Source organism: Leucoraja erinacea, chromosome 3 (assembly GCF_028641065.1).
Source record: "Leucoraja erinacea ecotype New England chromosome 3, Leri_hhj_1, whole genome shotgun sequence".
Lineage (NCBI taxonomy): Eukaryota > Metazoa > Chordata > Chondrichthyes > Rajiformes > Rajidae > Leucoraja > Leucoraja erinaceus.
The window spans coordinates 12,114,569-12,130,826 of NC_073379.1; the positions used below are offsets into that span (position 1 = coordinate 12,114,569).

Below are 16,258 nucleotides of genomic sequence, written 5' to 3' on the forward strand. Positions count from 1 at the left end.
AGAGGGAGTGCAGAGAAGGTTCACCAGACTGATTCTTGGGATGTCAGGACTGTTTTATGAAGAAAGACTGGATAGACTTGGTTTATACTCTCTAGAATTTAGGAGATTGAGAGGGGATCTTATAGAAACTTACAAAATTCTTAAGGGGTTGGACAGGCTAGATGCAGGAAGATTGCTCCCGATGTTGGTGAAGTCCAGGACAAGGGGTCACAGCTTAAGGATAAGGGGGAAATCCTTTAAAACCGAGATGAGAAGAACTTTTTTCACACAGAGAGTGGTGAATCTCTGGAACTCTCTGCCACAGAAGGTAGTTGAGGCCAGTTCATTGGCTATATTTAAGAGGGAGTTAGATGTGGCCCTTGTGGCTAAGGGGATCAGAGGGTATGGAGAGAAGGCAGGTATGGGGATACTGAGTTGGATGATCAGCCATGATCATATTGAATGGCGGTGCAGGCTCGAAGGGCCGAATGGCCTACTCCTGCACATAATTTCTATGTTTCTATGTTTCTATTCTCCATTTTTCTCTTTGCACCACTTGTACTGGTACTCTGTACTCATGTATAGTATTATTTGACTGGCTAGCTTTAGTTTAGTGTAATTTAGTTTATTCTATTGTCACGTGTACCGAGGTTCAGTGAAAATATTTTGTTGTTGCGTGCTATCCAGTCAGCGGAAAGACTGTACATGATTACAATCGAGCCGTCCACAGTGTCCAGGTACAGGATAAAGGGAATAATGTTTAGTGCAAGGTAAAGTCCAGTAAAGTCCGATTAAAGTTAGTTCAAAGAGCTCCAGTGAGGTAGATGGGAGGTCAGGACCGCTGACGACAGCTGGGAAGGAACTGTCCCTGAACCTGGAGGTGTGCGTTTTCACACTTCTGTACCTCTTGCTTGATGTGAGTCAATTGTGTTTCATTGACATACGTTCCAAAAATGGACCAATTAAACTCTTACTTCATTAGAGGGGAGAAGAGAGGTGAGACCGGTCCCTGCCGATTCTGCCGGTGGCCTTGCCGAGCCAGCGTCAAGTGCGGACGTCCAATTAAAGACAAAAACGATAGCACATAAGCAAAGCTGATCGCTGCATCCCGGTGCAAGGGACAATAATAATCGATAGCAGACAGAGAATTGCAGCGGCTTCTTTGTCGGTCAACTCACCTCCTTTCTTCCAGAGGATAATAATCAGCAGGATGCAGAGCATGAGGAGGAGAATCAGAATGGGCAGGATGTAATTTAATGGGTTGGATGGTCCTGTAAAACAGAGCAGTGAAGACCAGGAGATCAGTAGGCCCATGTGTCCACAGCCGGCCTTAACATATGGTCAATGATGATCCATCAAATGACTCGGATGTGGGAACGCCATTTCTAACTTGCTTGTGAATGATCTAAATTTAGTTTTACTTTAGAGATACAGCGCGGAAGCAGGCCCTTCGGCCCGTCGAGTCCACACTGACCAGCGATCCCCGCACAGTAACACTATCCTACGCACACACTAGGGACAATGTTTTACATTTACACCAAGCCAATTAACCTACAAACCTGTACGTCTTTGCAGTGTGGGGAGGAAACTGAAGATCTTGGAGAAAACCCACGCAGGTCACGGGGGGAACGTGCAAACTCCGTACAGACAGCACCCGTAGTTGGGATCGAACCCGGGTCTCCGGCGCTGTAGACCAGTAGCTCTACCGCTGTGCCACCGTGCTGCCATAAATGACGAGAGTGGAGGGTGGCAAATGTTGTGCCTCTATTTAAGAAGGGTGGCAGGGAAAATCCTGGGAACAATAGTGCTGTGAGTCTAACTATCTGTGGTCAGAAAGTTACGAGACAGTATTCTGAGGGATAAGATGCACTGTCTGGGCAGTCCTTCCATGAGCTAGGGTACTGACGGGTCACCTCTACACCATAGCAGACATTGGACTTGACTGAATGACCAGAGATGTAAAGGGACTTGGGAGTGCTGGTGCAGGAATCCCAAAACGTTAATCTACACATTGAATGGGTAGTAAGGAAGGCAAATGCAATGCTAGCATTTTTTTCAGGAGGACTAGAATACAACAGGGATGGAATGCTCTACAAGGCGCTGGTCAGACCGCATTTAGAGTACTGCGAGCAATTTTGGGCCCCATATCTGAGGAAGGGTGTGCTGGCTCTGGAAAGGGTCCAGAGGAGGTTTACGAGAATGATCCCAGGAATGATTTATTATTAACTAGACCAAGTGAAGGGAAGGAGGGTGGGGGGAGGAGGAGGAGAGAGAGAGAGAGAGAGAGGGGGAGGGGGGGAGGGGGAGAGGGGGGGGGGAGAGGGGGAGAGAGGGGAAGAGAGAGAGAGGGAGAGAGAGAGAGAGAGGGGGGGGGGGAGGAGGGGAGGGGGGGAGAGGGGGGGAGAGAGGGGGAGAGGGGGGGAAGGGGGGGGGGGGGGGAGGGGGGGGGGGGGGGGGGGAGAGAGGGGGGGGGGGGGGGGGGGGGGAGGGGGGGGGAGGGGAGGAGAGGGGGAGGGGGGGGAGGAGAGGAGAGGTGGGGAGGGGGTAGGAGAGGGGGGGGGGAGGAGAGGGGGGGGGGGAGAGCGAGAGATAGGAGGAGGGGGGAGAGGGAGAGGGGGAGAGAGGGGGAAAAGAGAGAGAGAAAGAGAGGGAGACAGGGGGGAGAGAGGAGAGAGACATGGGAGAGAGGGGAGAGAGAGAGAGAGAGAGAGAAAGAGAGAGGGATAGGGAGAAAGAGACAGGGATAGGGAGAGAGGGAGGCGGGGAGAGAAAGGTGGGGAGAGAGAGGAGAGAGGGTGCCATTTTACCCAAACCCCCCAAACAACCATTTGCAGGCAGTGCTTTTTTCCTCAAACTAACCATATTTTCATTTTCAAATCACATTATGGGTACTCACAGCTGTGGAGACATTTGTTCAGTGTCATTCAGAGCTCTGATTGAGGCACACCACTTGCAGAGACTGATTGAGGCACACCACTTCCTGGTTTTATAGTTCCTCCCCCTCCCTCCAGCAGGGGCAGCAGGGAGAATGGGGAATGTTGTAAAAACATTAATATCTCTGTCAATTTTCATCGACGGGAAAAATCCTCGGCACACACGTGGCGGAGGGGGGCTCTGAGCGAGGTGGCCAAAAATGACGGCCGTAGGTGGCGGCGTACTCTCGGAAACCGCAGCACAGAAAGCCGAAACCGGTCAAGAACAGAGTTTTAGTAATATATAGATAGATGTTTACTGTTAAGGGACTAACTTTACTGTACCGTTCTACTGTTTTGTTTTTTTAATTGCTGGGTTTTTATCTCCCTTTTTCCTTCTGCCCACAATATTTAATATGTAAAAGAATATGTGAATCTGTTCCATTCTGTTTGTAGTTTGTTTGTTTGTTTGTTTTTTTGAACATTGCCAATTTTCATTTCACTGCACTTCTCGTATGTGTATGTGATGAATAAACTTGACTTGACTTGACTTTATATATCATTCTTAACTGCCACTGTATGTCATGTTGTCACTTGCATGCGGAGCACCAAGGCAAATTCCTTGTATGTGAATACTTGCCCAATAAAATTATTAATTCATTCATTCATTTATACATCGATTTATTCATTCATATACTTATACATTGGGTTAAAATATGATGAGCGTTAGGACGACACTGGGCCTGTACTCACTGGAGTTTAGGATGAGGGGGGAACTCACCGAATAGTGAAAGACCTGGATAGAATGGATGTGGAGATGATGTTTCTAGTGGGAGAATCTTGGATCAGAGGCCATAGCCTCAGAATAAAAGAATGTACCTTTAGGAAGGAGATGAGGCAACATTTTGTTATTCACAGGATAGTGAATCTGTGCAATTCATTGCCACAGAAGGCCATGGGGGCCAAGTCAATGGATACTTTTTTAAGGCTGAGATTCATAGATTCTTGACTGGTATGGGTATCAGGGATTATGGGGAGAAGGCAGGAGAATGGGGTTGAGAGGGAGAGATAGATCAGCCATGATTGAATTTCAGCCAATGATAGGGTGATCATTAAAGGCTTTTGGCATATTGGTCTTCATCAGTCAGAGTATTGAGTATGGAAGTTGGGAGGATGTGTTACTGTTGTATAAGACATAGGAGAGGCCACATTTCGAATATTGTGTTCAGTTTTGGTCACCATGATACGGGACTGCCTGAACAGTATTGTCTTCCACCACAGTGAAGAATGCTGTGGTAGATATCTGTGATGAATTATTTTGTGTACTATGTCCTTTTTTAATTGTAATGCTGCATGGTAAATCACATTTCACTGCGCATGTGACAAATACATTTGAACTTGAATGATGTTGTCAAGCTGGAAAGGAAGCAGAGAGGATTTACAAGGGTGTTGCCAAGGATGTCACTTGAGATGCTGAGCTGTAGGGTGACGTTGAGCAGGCTAGGACATTATTCCTTGGAGCACAGGAGGATGAGGGGTGATCTTAGAGAGGGGTATAAAAATCATGAGAGTAAATGCACAGTCTTTTGTCCAGAGTTGGGGAATCCAGAGCCACGTGACATAGGTTTAAGATGAGGCTGGAAAGATTTAATTGGAATCTGAGGGGTAACTTTTTTTACACAAAGATTATTGGATGTAAGGATTGAGCTGCAGGAGGTGGCAGGGATTCTCACAACATTTGAGAGATATTTGGACAGGTTCTTGGGGAGGATAAGTTTAGAAGGATATTATGGGCAAAATGCGGGCAGGTGGGACTAGTGTTGATGAGGCATGTTGGTCGGCATGGGCAAGTTGGGCGGAAGGACCTGCGACTCTGTGACTCTCTACAGCTCTATGAATAACAACTCACTGGTTCGGACTCCGTCAGTCGGTCTGACTCCTGGAGTGACACACAAGGCATTCAGCGCAATGGTCCGGGCACGGGAGGGGAAGCTACACTGAACTGCACATGTGTGGGCGGGGGGGGTTCGGACAAACTATAGGGTGATTTCACGAAAGGTCACTGGATCATAGATCCTCACCCACGTTACCGCAAAATCCAACTGGAGTACAAACGTCACTTCCGGTACATGTTATTGATGCTGAAAACGCGAACTTTCACACCCGTTAAAAACCGCGAAAACGGCCAGTTTTTGAGCTGTAAATAACTGTGCCAGTCGGGGTGACCGTGAGGCACAATTATCCTGCTTTACAGTCCAGGAGATAGATAAAAACGAAGGTAACTCCAAGAGGGAGCTGAAGGGGCAACAACAGCGGAAGTGGTTAGCGGACATTCGCCTTGGAGATATAAATCGAAAATATTGGGAATTATCGCGTTTGCTCGCTGCATTTCATCAAAAGTAAGGCATTATTGACGTTTTATCTTTATTCATTTGTTATATAAAAATTTGTAAAAGTGAAAAATCCGTCAGTAAAATTTTCAAAATCGCCCATGGTTCTCAGGTGGGTTTTAACATGCAAAATGAAAACGCTTCTGAAGCTCCATTTACCATTTAAATAATCGTAAACTATCAATGCGTTTTGAAATAAATTTTACTCAGATGCAAGCTAAGGAATGGGATAATTGTCAGCTGTTAATTGGACAAAATCAGGACATTTAATTATTTGCCAAAATATATTTCTCAATGTTTCTTGTTTATAGCCTGCACAGACTTGTCTGCTATTAGATGATAAATAAATAAGTAGTTTGGGTGATTGTGCAGGCTTTAAACAAGAAACATTGAGAAATATATTAGCTTGCATCTGAGTAAAATTTATTTCAAAACGCATTGATAGTTTACGATTATTTAAATGGTAAATGTAGCTTCAGAAGCGTTTTCATTTTGCATGTTAAAACCCACCTGAGAACCATGGGCGATTTTGCTATTTTACTGACGGATTTTTCACTTTTACAACTTTTTATATAACAAGTGAATAAAAATAAAACGTCAATAATACCTTACTTTTGATGAAATGCAGCGAGCAAACGCGATAATTCCCAATATTTTCAATATTTATATCTCCACGGCAAATAACCACTTCCGCTGTTGTTGCCCCTTCAGCTCCCTCTTGAATTTACCTTCGTTTTTATCTATCTTCTTCTTCTATATAGTGTTTTTTGGCGGTTGACAAACAACTTTTTTGGTGCATTACCGCCACCAACTGGCATGGAGTGTGGATCAAACAACACCATTACATATACTAATAACCTATATCCTTCCGAACAAATTGGTTACCCTAAGAAAAAGCAACAGGATTTGATAGCACTTATATGAACTCCCTTGCAAAATATCTACCAAATCAAATTGTACTCTTTCTTTTCTGAACTGCTCACTCATCCGTTCTCGCTCCTCCTCATACCTCTCACAATGTACAATGACATGCTCTATTGTCTCTTCTTGCCCACAGTATTCACATCTGCCTGTATTATGCTTGCCTATTATAAAAAAGTGTACTGTTCAGACCAGTGTGTCCAAATCTAATTCTTGAAATTACTGTCTCCTCTTTTCTGTTTTTTCCTGCACATCTCATTTCTCCCACTTTCCTCTGGACTCTGTAGAACCACCGTCCTTTCCGCTCTTCCTCCCATTGCTTTTGCCATCTTTCCTTCAGTCTTTGCTTAATAATGTCTTTGATTTCAGTTTTACCTATGTTAATACTTAAATCAATCTTACTTTTTTTTGTTACCTCTTTTGCTACCTTATCTGCCATTTCGTTTCCTCTAATGCCAATGTGTGCTGGTACCCATAAAAATATGACTGTAAGCCCCATCATTTGAATTCTGAATAGTGTTTGTTGTATTTCTATCAAAATGTCTGGTCTACTGTGTGAATGGCTGTGCTGTAAACTCTTTATTGCTAAACTTGAATCTGAACAAATAACTGTCCTTAAAGGCCTGGTATCCTCGACCCACTGTAGCGCTTATCTATCTTCTGGACTGTAAAGCAGGATAACTGTGCCTCACGGTCACCCCGACTGGCACAGTAATTTACAGCTCAAAAACGGGCCGTTTTCGCGGTTTTTAACGGGTGTGAAAGTGCGCGTTTTCAGCATCAATACCATGTACCAGAAGCGACGTTTGTACCCCAGTTGGATTTTGCGGTCACGTGGGTGAGGATCTATGATCCAGTGACCTTTCGTGAAATCACCCTATTGACCCTCGCTCTACACGGCGGAATGTGGCGATGGTTTCTTACCGGGTGTGACCTGCAGCTGGACCTCACGCTGGTACTGATGGGTGAACGGGGGGTGTACGCTGTTCTTGAACCCTTTGGCGACGTCGTTTATCGCATTGTTTTCAGTTTTGTTGAACTCCACCAGACACAGGTAGCCGCCACTGTCCTCCACACTCAGCTGCTTTATCCTGGTTGAGGCGTTTCCCAGCTCTGGGTCCCCGACCAGCTCGAACCGAGTTGCTCCGTTCTCCGCCGCCCAGGATCCACCAGCTTGGTGTCTGAACGTGACGAAGTGTCGGTAGGGATCCTTCCTCATCCATGTGACCGTGAGGGCGTTGGGGTAATGCGGGGATTGCCGATACACACATGGTAACGTGGCCGAACCCCCCTCAGTCCCATTCACCACTGAGACATCCCCGTCGAGATCTGAGGGAAGGACAGACACCGGAATGTATCAGTTGAACCTCGCCGACCGCAATCAACCAACTTATGGGGGGGGGGGTCGAGGCTTAAAAACCCACGTGATACAGACAGCACCCATCGTCAATATCGAACCCGGGTCTCTGGCGCTGAGGGGCGGAAACTACCGCTGCGCCACCGTGCCACTCTTCATGGTAGGCTGGTCCAGCAGGATTAATGGTGCCATGACCATTTGGATTCAGAATCAACTTACTGATAGAAGACAGAGGGTTGTGGAGAAGAGACTCCAGCAAATGGACAGGTGACCTTTCGGATCGGTTCCTTTCTCCAGCCTGACGGAGGAGAGGAGAGATGGCTGGTAGTGAGGGGAAGGGGTGGAACAAGAGCTGGCAAGTGATAGATGGAAGGAAGACACAAAATGCTGGAGTAACTCAGCGGGACAGGCAGCATCTCTGGGGCAAAGGAATAGGTGACGTTTCGGGTCGAGACCCTTCTTCAGACTTTGGACAAGTTACAGATGGATCCTGGTGAGGAGAGGGATGAATTATGTGGTGGAAGAAGGGTAGAGATAGTGACCAAGGCTGGAGGTGTTCAGTGGGGAAGACTAAAGTGTGTAGAGGGTGGAATCTGATAAGGAAGGTGGGGAGTATTATAAATAGTACAGCAAGGAGGATGCTTCATTCCAAAACGTCTGTGCCTAACATGAAGTAATATTAAATTGATCTTCTTTGCTTGCAAACAATCCATATCCTTCCATTCCCTGCATATCCATGTTCCTATCTAAAGGCCTCTTAAACACCACTATAGTATCTGCCTCCACCACCAGCCCTGGCAGTGCATTCCAACTTGCCCATGCCAACCAAGATGCCCATTGAGACTAGTCCCACCTGCCTCAGCTACAACCTTTGGCAGCTCATTCCATACACCCAAACCCTTTGTGTATAATAGTTACCCCTCAGGTACCTATTAAATCTCCCCCCCCCCCACCCTCACATACCTTTCTCCTCGTGTTTCCCCAACTCTGGCCAAAAGGCTCTCTGCATTTACCCCATCTATTCCTGTCACAATCTAATACACCTCTGCAAGATCACACCTCATCCTCCAGCGCTCCATGGAATAAAGTCCCAATCTGCCCAACCTTTCCCTATAGCTCATGTCGTGACCAACCCCTCACACTCACCCCCTACGATGTGTACGTGACACTGAGTAGGACTAATGCACGTAAGGCTGCTGGCCCTGACGGCATCCCCCGGCGCGTGCTCAGGGCCTGTGCTGCGCAGCTGACAGACGTCTGGACTGACATCTTCAACCTGTCACTTGCCCAAGCAATTATCCCCACGTGCCTTAAAACCACCTCCATCGTGCCGGTGCCAAAACACTCCACTGCGGCAAGCCTCAACGACTTCCGCCCAGTTGCACTTACCCCCATCATCACCAAGTGCTTGGAGAGGCTGGTCCTGGCACACCTCAAAAGCTGCCTACCTCCCACACTGGATCCCTATCAGTTTGCCTACCGCAAGAACAGGAGTACGGAGGATGCCATCTCAACGGCACTTCACTCCGCCCTCTCCCACCTCGACAACAGAGACACTTACGTAAGAATGCTGTTCATCGATTACAGCTCAGCATTCAACACCATTATACCCTCTAAACCGATCACCAAACTCGGTAACCTGGGCATCGACCCCTCCCTCTGCAACTGGATACTGGACTTTCCAACAGTCTGTTAGGTTAGACAACCACACCTCTTCAACCCTCACCCTGAACACTGGCGTTCCACAGGGCTGTGTGCTGAGCCCCCTCCTCTACTCCCTCTTCACCTACGACTGCACACCTGCACACCATCATCAAGTATGCAGATGATACAACGGTGATTGGCCTCATCAGCGGCAACGATGAGTCGGCCTATAGGGAGGAGGTCCAGCTCCTAGCAGCATGGTGCGCTGACAACAACCTGGCCCTTAACTCCAAGAAGACCAAGGAGCTCATTGTAGACTTCAGGAAGTCTAGGGGCGGCACGCACACCCCCATCCACATCAACGGGACAGAGGTGGAACGTGTTTCCAGCTTCAGGTTCCTGGGGGTCAACATCTCCGATGACCTCTCTTGGACCCACAATACCTCAACTCTGATCAAGAAGGCTCACCAGCGTCTCTTCTTCCTGAGGAGACTGAAGAAGGTCCATCTGTCTCCCCAGATTCTGGTGAACTTCTACCGCTGCACCATTGAGAGAATCCTTACCAACTGTATCACAGTATGGTATGGCAACTGCTCCGTCTCCGACCGGAAAGCACTGCAGAGGGTGGTGAAAATTGCCCAACGCATCACCGGTTCCTCGCTCCCCTCCATTGAGTCTGTCCAATGCAAGCAGGAACAGCTTCTTCCCTGCAGCTGTCACACTACTCAACATTGTACCTCGGTGACTGCCAATCACCCAATCACCCCCCCCTCCCCCTCCCCCGGACACTCCTCCCACAGGAAAAACACTATGTCTGTATGCATGTAAATAGATTTATTTATTGAAATCATATTCTATGTCGCTCTTCCAGGGAGATGCTAACTGCATTTCGTTGTCTCTGTACTGTACACTGACAATGACAATTAAAGTTGAATCTGAATCTGAATCTGGCAACATCCTTGTAAATCTTCTCTCCACCCTTTCCAGCTTGACAACATCTTTTATAGAACACATTGAACAAATCTCAATACTCCAAATGTGGCTTCACCAATGCCTTGTACAATTGTAAGATAACATCCCAACTTCCATACTCAATACTCGGACTGACGAAGGCCAATATGTCACCCTATCTACCTGTGACAAACTTTCAAGGAACTGTGTACCTGCACTCCTAGATCCCTCTGCTCTACAACACTCTTCCCAGTTCCCTGCTATTCACTGTGTAGATCCTGCCCGGGTTAGATCTAAAACACTTCACCTCGCACTTCTTCATAATAAACGCCATCAACCATTCCTCAGCCCACCTGCCGATTGATCAAGATCCTGCTGCAATTTTTGACAACCATCTAAACTGTCTACAATACCACCCACTTTTGTGTCGTCTGCAAACTTGCTAATCATGCCTTGCACATTCTCATCCAAATCATTGATATAAACCACAAATAGCAACAGCGCTGATCCCCAAGACACACCACTAGTCACAGGCCTCCTGTCTGAAAAGCAACCTTCCACCATCACCCTCTGCTTCCTTCCATGAAGCCAATTTTCTATCCATTCAGCTATCTCTTCTTGGATCCCATGCGATCTAACCTTCCAGAGCAGCCTACCATGCGGAGCCTTATTAAATGACTTGCTGATGTCCACTGAGACAACATTTACGGATTTGGCCTTGTTGGTTGCCTCTCCAAAAAACTCACTCAGATTTGTGAGACACAATCTCCCACGTACAAAACCATGCTGACTCTCCTTAATCAGTCCCTGTCTATCCAAGTACATATCTTATCCCTCAGAATACTCTCCAGTAACTTGCCTACCAAAGATGTGAAGCTCATTGGACTGTAGTTCGCAGGCTTTTCCTTGCAGCCCTTTCCAAATAAAGGAACATTAGTCACGATTCAGTCTTCCAGCACACAGAAATGTGAGGTATTGCATTTTGCAAAGCCTAACAAGGGCAGGACCTACACAGTGAATGGTAGGCCTCTGTGGAGTGTTGTGGAGTAGAGAGATCTAGGGGTGTAGGTGCATGGTTCCTTGACTTCAGGCAGACCAGAGGAGGCAGTCATACCCCCATCCATATAAACGGGACTGAGGTGGAGCGCGTCTCCAGCTATAAATTCCTCGGAGTACATATCTCGGAGGATTTGTCCTGGTCCCTCAACACCTCCAAGCTGATCAAAAAGGCACAGCAGCGCCTTTACTTCCTGAGGAGGCTCAAGAAAGCCCACCTGTCCCCCCGGATCCTGACCAACTTTTACCGCTGTACCATAGAGAGTATCCTGACCACCTGCTTCACGGTATGGTACAGCAGCTGCACTGCTGCGGACAGGAAGGCACTACAACAGGTGGTGAAAACTGCGCAGCACATCATCGGTGCCCCGCTCCCTGCCATGGATGCCCTCCACCGAAAACGGTGTCTGAGATGGGCTGGGAAGATCATCAAAGACCCCTCACACCCCAACCATGGACTGTTTGCCCTCCTCCCATCAGGGAGGCGGCACAGGAGCCTCAGGTCACGTACTAGTAGGATGAGGAACAGCTTCTACAACAACACAATCACATTGCGGAACTCGGAGTCCCGCCGATAGATTTCTCTGGTCCCTCCGTCCCCATTGTTTAATTATTCTGTATTTTTTGATTATTCTGTATCTTCTCTCTTTCTATTTTTTTTTTTTCCTTATGTACAACTACTACGGACCGACGCAAAACTGCATTTCGTTGTACTCATACTTGTATTTGTACGATGACATTAAAGTTGAATTGAATTGAAAATTGAAGGTCGAGTCGCAGGTAGATTAGGTGGTCAAAAAGACTTTTGGCACTTTGGCACCTTCTTCTAGCTAACAATGCTCTATTTTACATTTTCCTTGAACTCATCCCATTTGATGTCTCCTTTCCACACCTTACACTTCATTATCTTTGTGTCTCCCTCTCCCCTGACTCTGTCTGAAGAAGTGTCTCGACCCAAGAACGTCACCCATTCCTTCTCTCCAGAGATGCTGCCATTCCCGCTGAGTTGCTTCAGCAATTTATGTCTATCTGCAGTGTAAACCAGCATCTGCAGTTCTTGATGCTGGTTTACACTGAAGATAGACACAAGACGTCTTTGAAGGTGGTACGACTTGGGTGGGGGAGGGATGGCGAGTGAGGGGATGCAAGGGCTACTTGGTTAGAGTATTCAATCTTCAAGGTACAGAGGGTAGTGGGTGTATAGAACAAGCTGTCAGAAGAGGTAGTTGAGGTAGGGACTATCACAATATTTAAAAGACATTTGGACAGGGACATGGATACAAAAGGATTAAAGGGATGTGGGTCAAATAGTGGATAAATCGGTCTAGTGTAGATGGGTCAGCATGGAAGAGTTGGGCTGAAGGGCCTGTTTCCATTCTGTATAACTCCATGACACTGTACAAGATGCAGCGACAGTCTCTGAACGTTGGTCTCACCTTCCACAGTCAGCTGCGTTGGAATCAGAGATTGAAAACTCCCAACATTGAGGTCCACGCGGCACCGGTACTTATCCCTGTCCACCCGTCTCAGTGGCTCCACCATTATCGAGGCATCTCCCTCTCTGAGGTTCCCCACGAATTTGAACCGACTTCCGGCCTCCTGTGTCACTTCATCGCATCGGAAGGGGCCGTGACTGGGATATGTGCAGTTAAACACAAGGTTGGGAGGCCATGGTGGCAACTTGTTGTGCCACAGCACGGAGCCGGTGAGGTTGCGATCAGTGGGTGGGTGGGTGAATCTACACGGCAACACAGCGGAGGCCCCTTCCACGGCAGATACCTCATCAGCACCGAATATTGTCCAATTCGCAGCCGAAATGTCTGGAGAGAGAGGGAGAGAGAGAGATGGAGAGAGAGAGGTGAATATTAGAACAGGGGAAGATACACAGGTTCCAGAGCCACGCTGCGCTTGGACTGGAGACACAAGTGGCACTACGCCATCACCAGTTGTCGGTGGCACTGATTTACACATCAACGCAGGGGAGTGGGTTACAGCCAGCAACAAAGTCCCAGAGGAAGGAACTCAGCAGGTCAGGCACCATCTGCAGAGGCAATGAAGAGGAGACATTTAGGTTGGGGCCCATCTTCAGACAGAAGGCAGTCGGCTGGAGGAGGAGGAGAAAGTTGATAGAGGGAATTGGGGGCTTGGCAAAGCCTGGCAAGTGAAGAAGGGTCCCGACCCTTGAAAACACGGACCACCAGACTCAGGGACAGCTTCTTCCCCTCTGTTATCAGACTACTGAACGATCCCCTCATTTGCTAAGGATAAATTCCTGATCTTCCAACCTACCATGTTGTACCCATGCACTTTTTTTAATCTGCACTTTTTTTGTAGTTAAAACACGATACTCTACCCTGTTTACTTTGTTCTCTTTGGACTACCTGTTGTACATGTGTGTGGCTTGACTGTAATCATAGAATCAGACACCGTGGAAACAGGCCCTACGGCCCAAATTGCTCGTGCCGACCAACATGTCCCATCTACATAAGTCCCATCTGCCCACGTTTGGACCATTTCCCTCTAAACCTATCCTATCCATGTACCCTGACAAGTGGCTCTTAAACATTATGATAGTACACGCCTCAACTAACTCCTCCAGCAGCTCGTGCCTTGCACCCACCTATTGTGTAAATAGTTTCCCCTCAGGTACCTGTTAAATCGTCCCCCCCCCCCCCCCCCCCCTCACCTTAAACCTATGTCCTCTGGTTCTCTGATTCCCCTAAAAGACTCCTATCTATTCATCTCATGATCTTGTACACATCTATAAGATCCTCCTGCGCTCCATTGAAATAAAGTCCTAGTCTGCCCAACCTCTCCCTGAAGCTCAGACCCTTGAGTCCTGGCAATATACTTGAGAATCTTCTCTGCATCCTTTCGAACTTGACAACATCTTTCCCATAATATGGTGACTGTTGGAGCCATTAAGCTTAAGTAAGTTTATTATAGTCGTGTCCAGTTACCTTTAGTTATTATCTGCCTGTGTTAATGTGGGTGGGATTTTATATGTAGTCTGGGGTGTTGTTTTGGCTAGAGGACTCTCAGATGAGTAGTTTTAGTTTGATGTCGGGCCATGGGATGAAACAGTTTTCTACCATGACCACGAGCATATAATAATAATAATAATAATAATAATAATAATAATAATAATAATAATAATAATAATAAATCCTTTATTTCGAACAGAACAGACTAAAAAATAAAAAGCAAGTATGAAACAGCAAACAAAAAACAAAAAAGCCAAAATAAGAATATTTATAAAATATCTTAAACAATATTTATAAATAAATGAATTGTATGTGTCCGAAAAGGAGCAGGAAGAAGCCAAAGCTTATTAATTCCCCATATTTAACAGCTTATGATTATCTAATACAAATTTAGCAGCTATAAACACCTATTTCCATGTGTACACCAAATTATTTACATTTATACACTAATCACATATTCGTATGATTGGGACATATATATATGTAGTCAGACAATGTACTTTCACAAGAACTTTTTATGATTTATATAACATGAATGAAATGAAGATTAAGAATGGAAAATGATGAGTTATTGTTTTGTATTACCACAATCAAGAAGCAATGAATCAAGAGACTTCTTCTGGTAGATTCATCTTTGCTGTTTCAAATGTGTCGTGGAGTGCGTGAGACTACTTTTCTAATCATTCCCCGACAAATTAGTGGCTATCGAAGGTTGAACTTTGGAAAATTGTAAACACCGCCACGACAGTGACCAAAACATGTAGAGTATGATCTCCATACTTGTGTCAATAATAAACCGATACCAATGCACACAGTCAGGTCCCAACCCAAAGCATTCCCCATTCCTTTTCTCCAGAGATGCTCCCTAATCCGCTGAATTACCCCAGCACTTTGTGTCTGTGCCCAAAGTCATGTCTGGTTTAGTACCTTGCGCAACCTTGGAAATTATGTTGAACCAAATTGTTGATTCAGACTGCGAGTAGCTGGGGGGGTCTCACAGCGCCAGGGACCCTGGTTCGATCCCGACTGTCCATACGGAGTATTTATTTTCTCCCTGTGACTGCGTGGGTTTTATCCGGGTGCTCCGGTTTCCTCCCACACATCCAAAGGTGTTTGGCAGGTTAATTGGCTTTGGTAAAATTGAAAATTGTCCCTGGTGTGTAGGATAGAACTAATGTACGGGGTGATCGCAGGCCAACACGGACTCGGTGGCCAAAGGGACTATTTCTGTGCTGTATGTTTAAAGTCTAAATATGGTCTTGGCATCCTGTTTGGCCCAGGTATTGTGGGGTGAAGGGCCGTGTTTGTGCTATACTGTTCTACCAGGTATGTTCTAAGACCGTGGCATCTAGAGTGTTGCGAGGTTTACATCAGTGGTTGTGCTGGGTTCAAAAGTTCCTTCCAGAACGGTGACAGGGGAAGGGCAGCTGTAATACCAGTGGTTCTTGATTTCTGAGAATTTTTTTCCACATTGCTTCCTCCTCTCTAGCCTTCATATATGTGTCAGCACGACTCTTTAATGTAAGAAACAGTCTGGAGAAGGGTTACGACCTGAAAAACATCACCTCCCCATGTTCTCCAGAGATTCTGCCTGACTCACTGAGTTACTCCAGCACTCTGTGTCAATTGTTGAGCCAATTGCTTATTGTATTCAGTATCCCCCCGCCCTTCAGCCCAACTTGTGCTTGCCAGTCAAGAACTCTATCTGAACTTTTAGTTTAATTTATTGTCACGTGTACCGATGTACAGTGAAAATCATTTTTGTTGCGTGCTATCCAGTCAGCAGATGGACTGTACATGATTACAATCGAGCCGTCCACTGTGTACAGATGAAGGATAAAGGAAATAACATTTAGTGCAAGATAAGTCAGTGGTCAGATTAAAGGGGCTGTCCCACTGTACGAGGTAATTCAAAAGTTCTGCCGAGTTTTCCTTGATTCAAACTCGGAGAATTACAGTAATGGCCGTTCGTAGGTACTCGGGGCTCTCGTGGACATTTTTCACACTGTTGAAAAAACTTCACGAGTTTACCCCGTTTCCCGAGTACCTGCCATTAGCGTTACG

At 46.4% G+C, this 16,258-nt stretch overlaps 1 protein-coding gene across 3 annotated transcripts in view; it reads right to left on the reverse strand.

The window, feature by feature from the left end:
* Positions 1 to 16,258, reverse strand: part of LOC129695285 (uncharacterized) — a 36,019-nt gene that overhangs the window by 11,247 nt on the left and 8,514 nt on the right. For all 3 annotated transcript variants that reach the window (XM_055632087.1, XM_055632090.1, XM_055632088.1), the window contains exons 2-4: positions 12,647 to 13,030; positions 7,127 to 7,531; positions 1,158 to 1,250 (exon numbers count right to left, since the gene is read on the reverse strand). In XM_055632087.1, the coding sequence (XP_055488062.1) occupies positions 1,158 to 1,250; positions 7,127 to 7,531; positions 12,647 to 13,030 (882 nt within the window). The remainder of the gene's footprint in view (positions 1 to 1,157; positions 1,251 to 7,126; positions 7,532 to 12,646; positions 13,031 to 16,258) is intronic.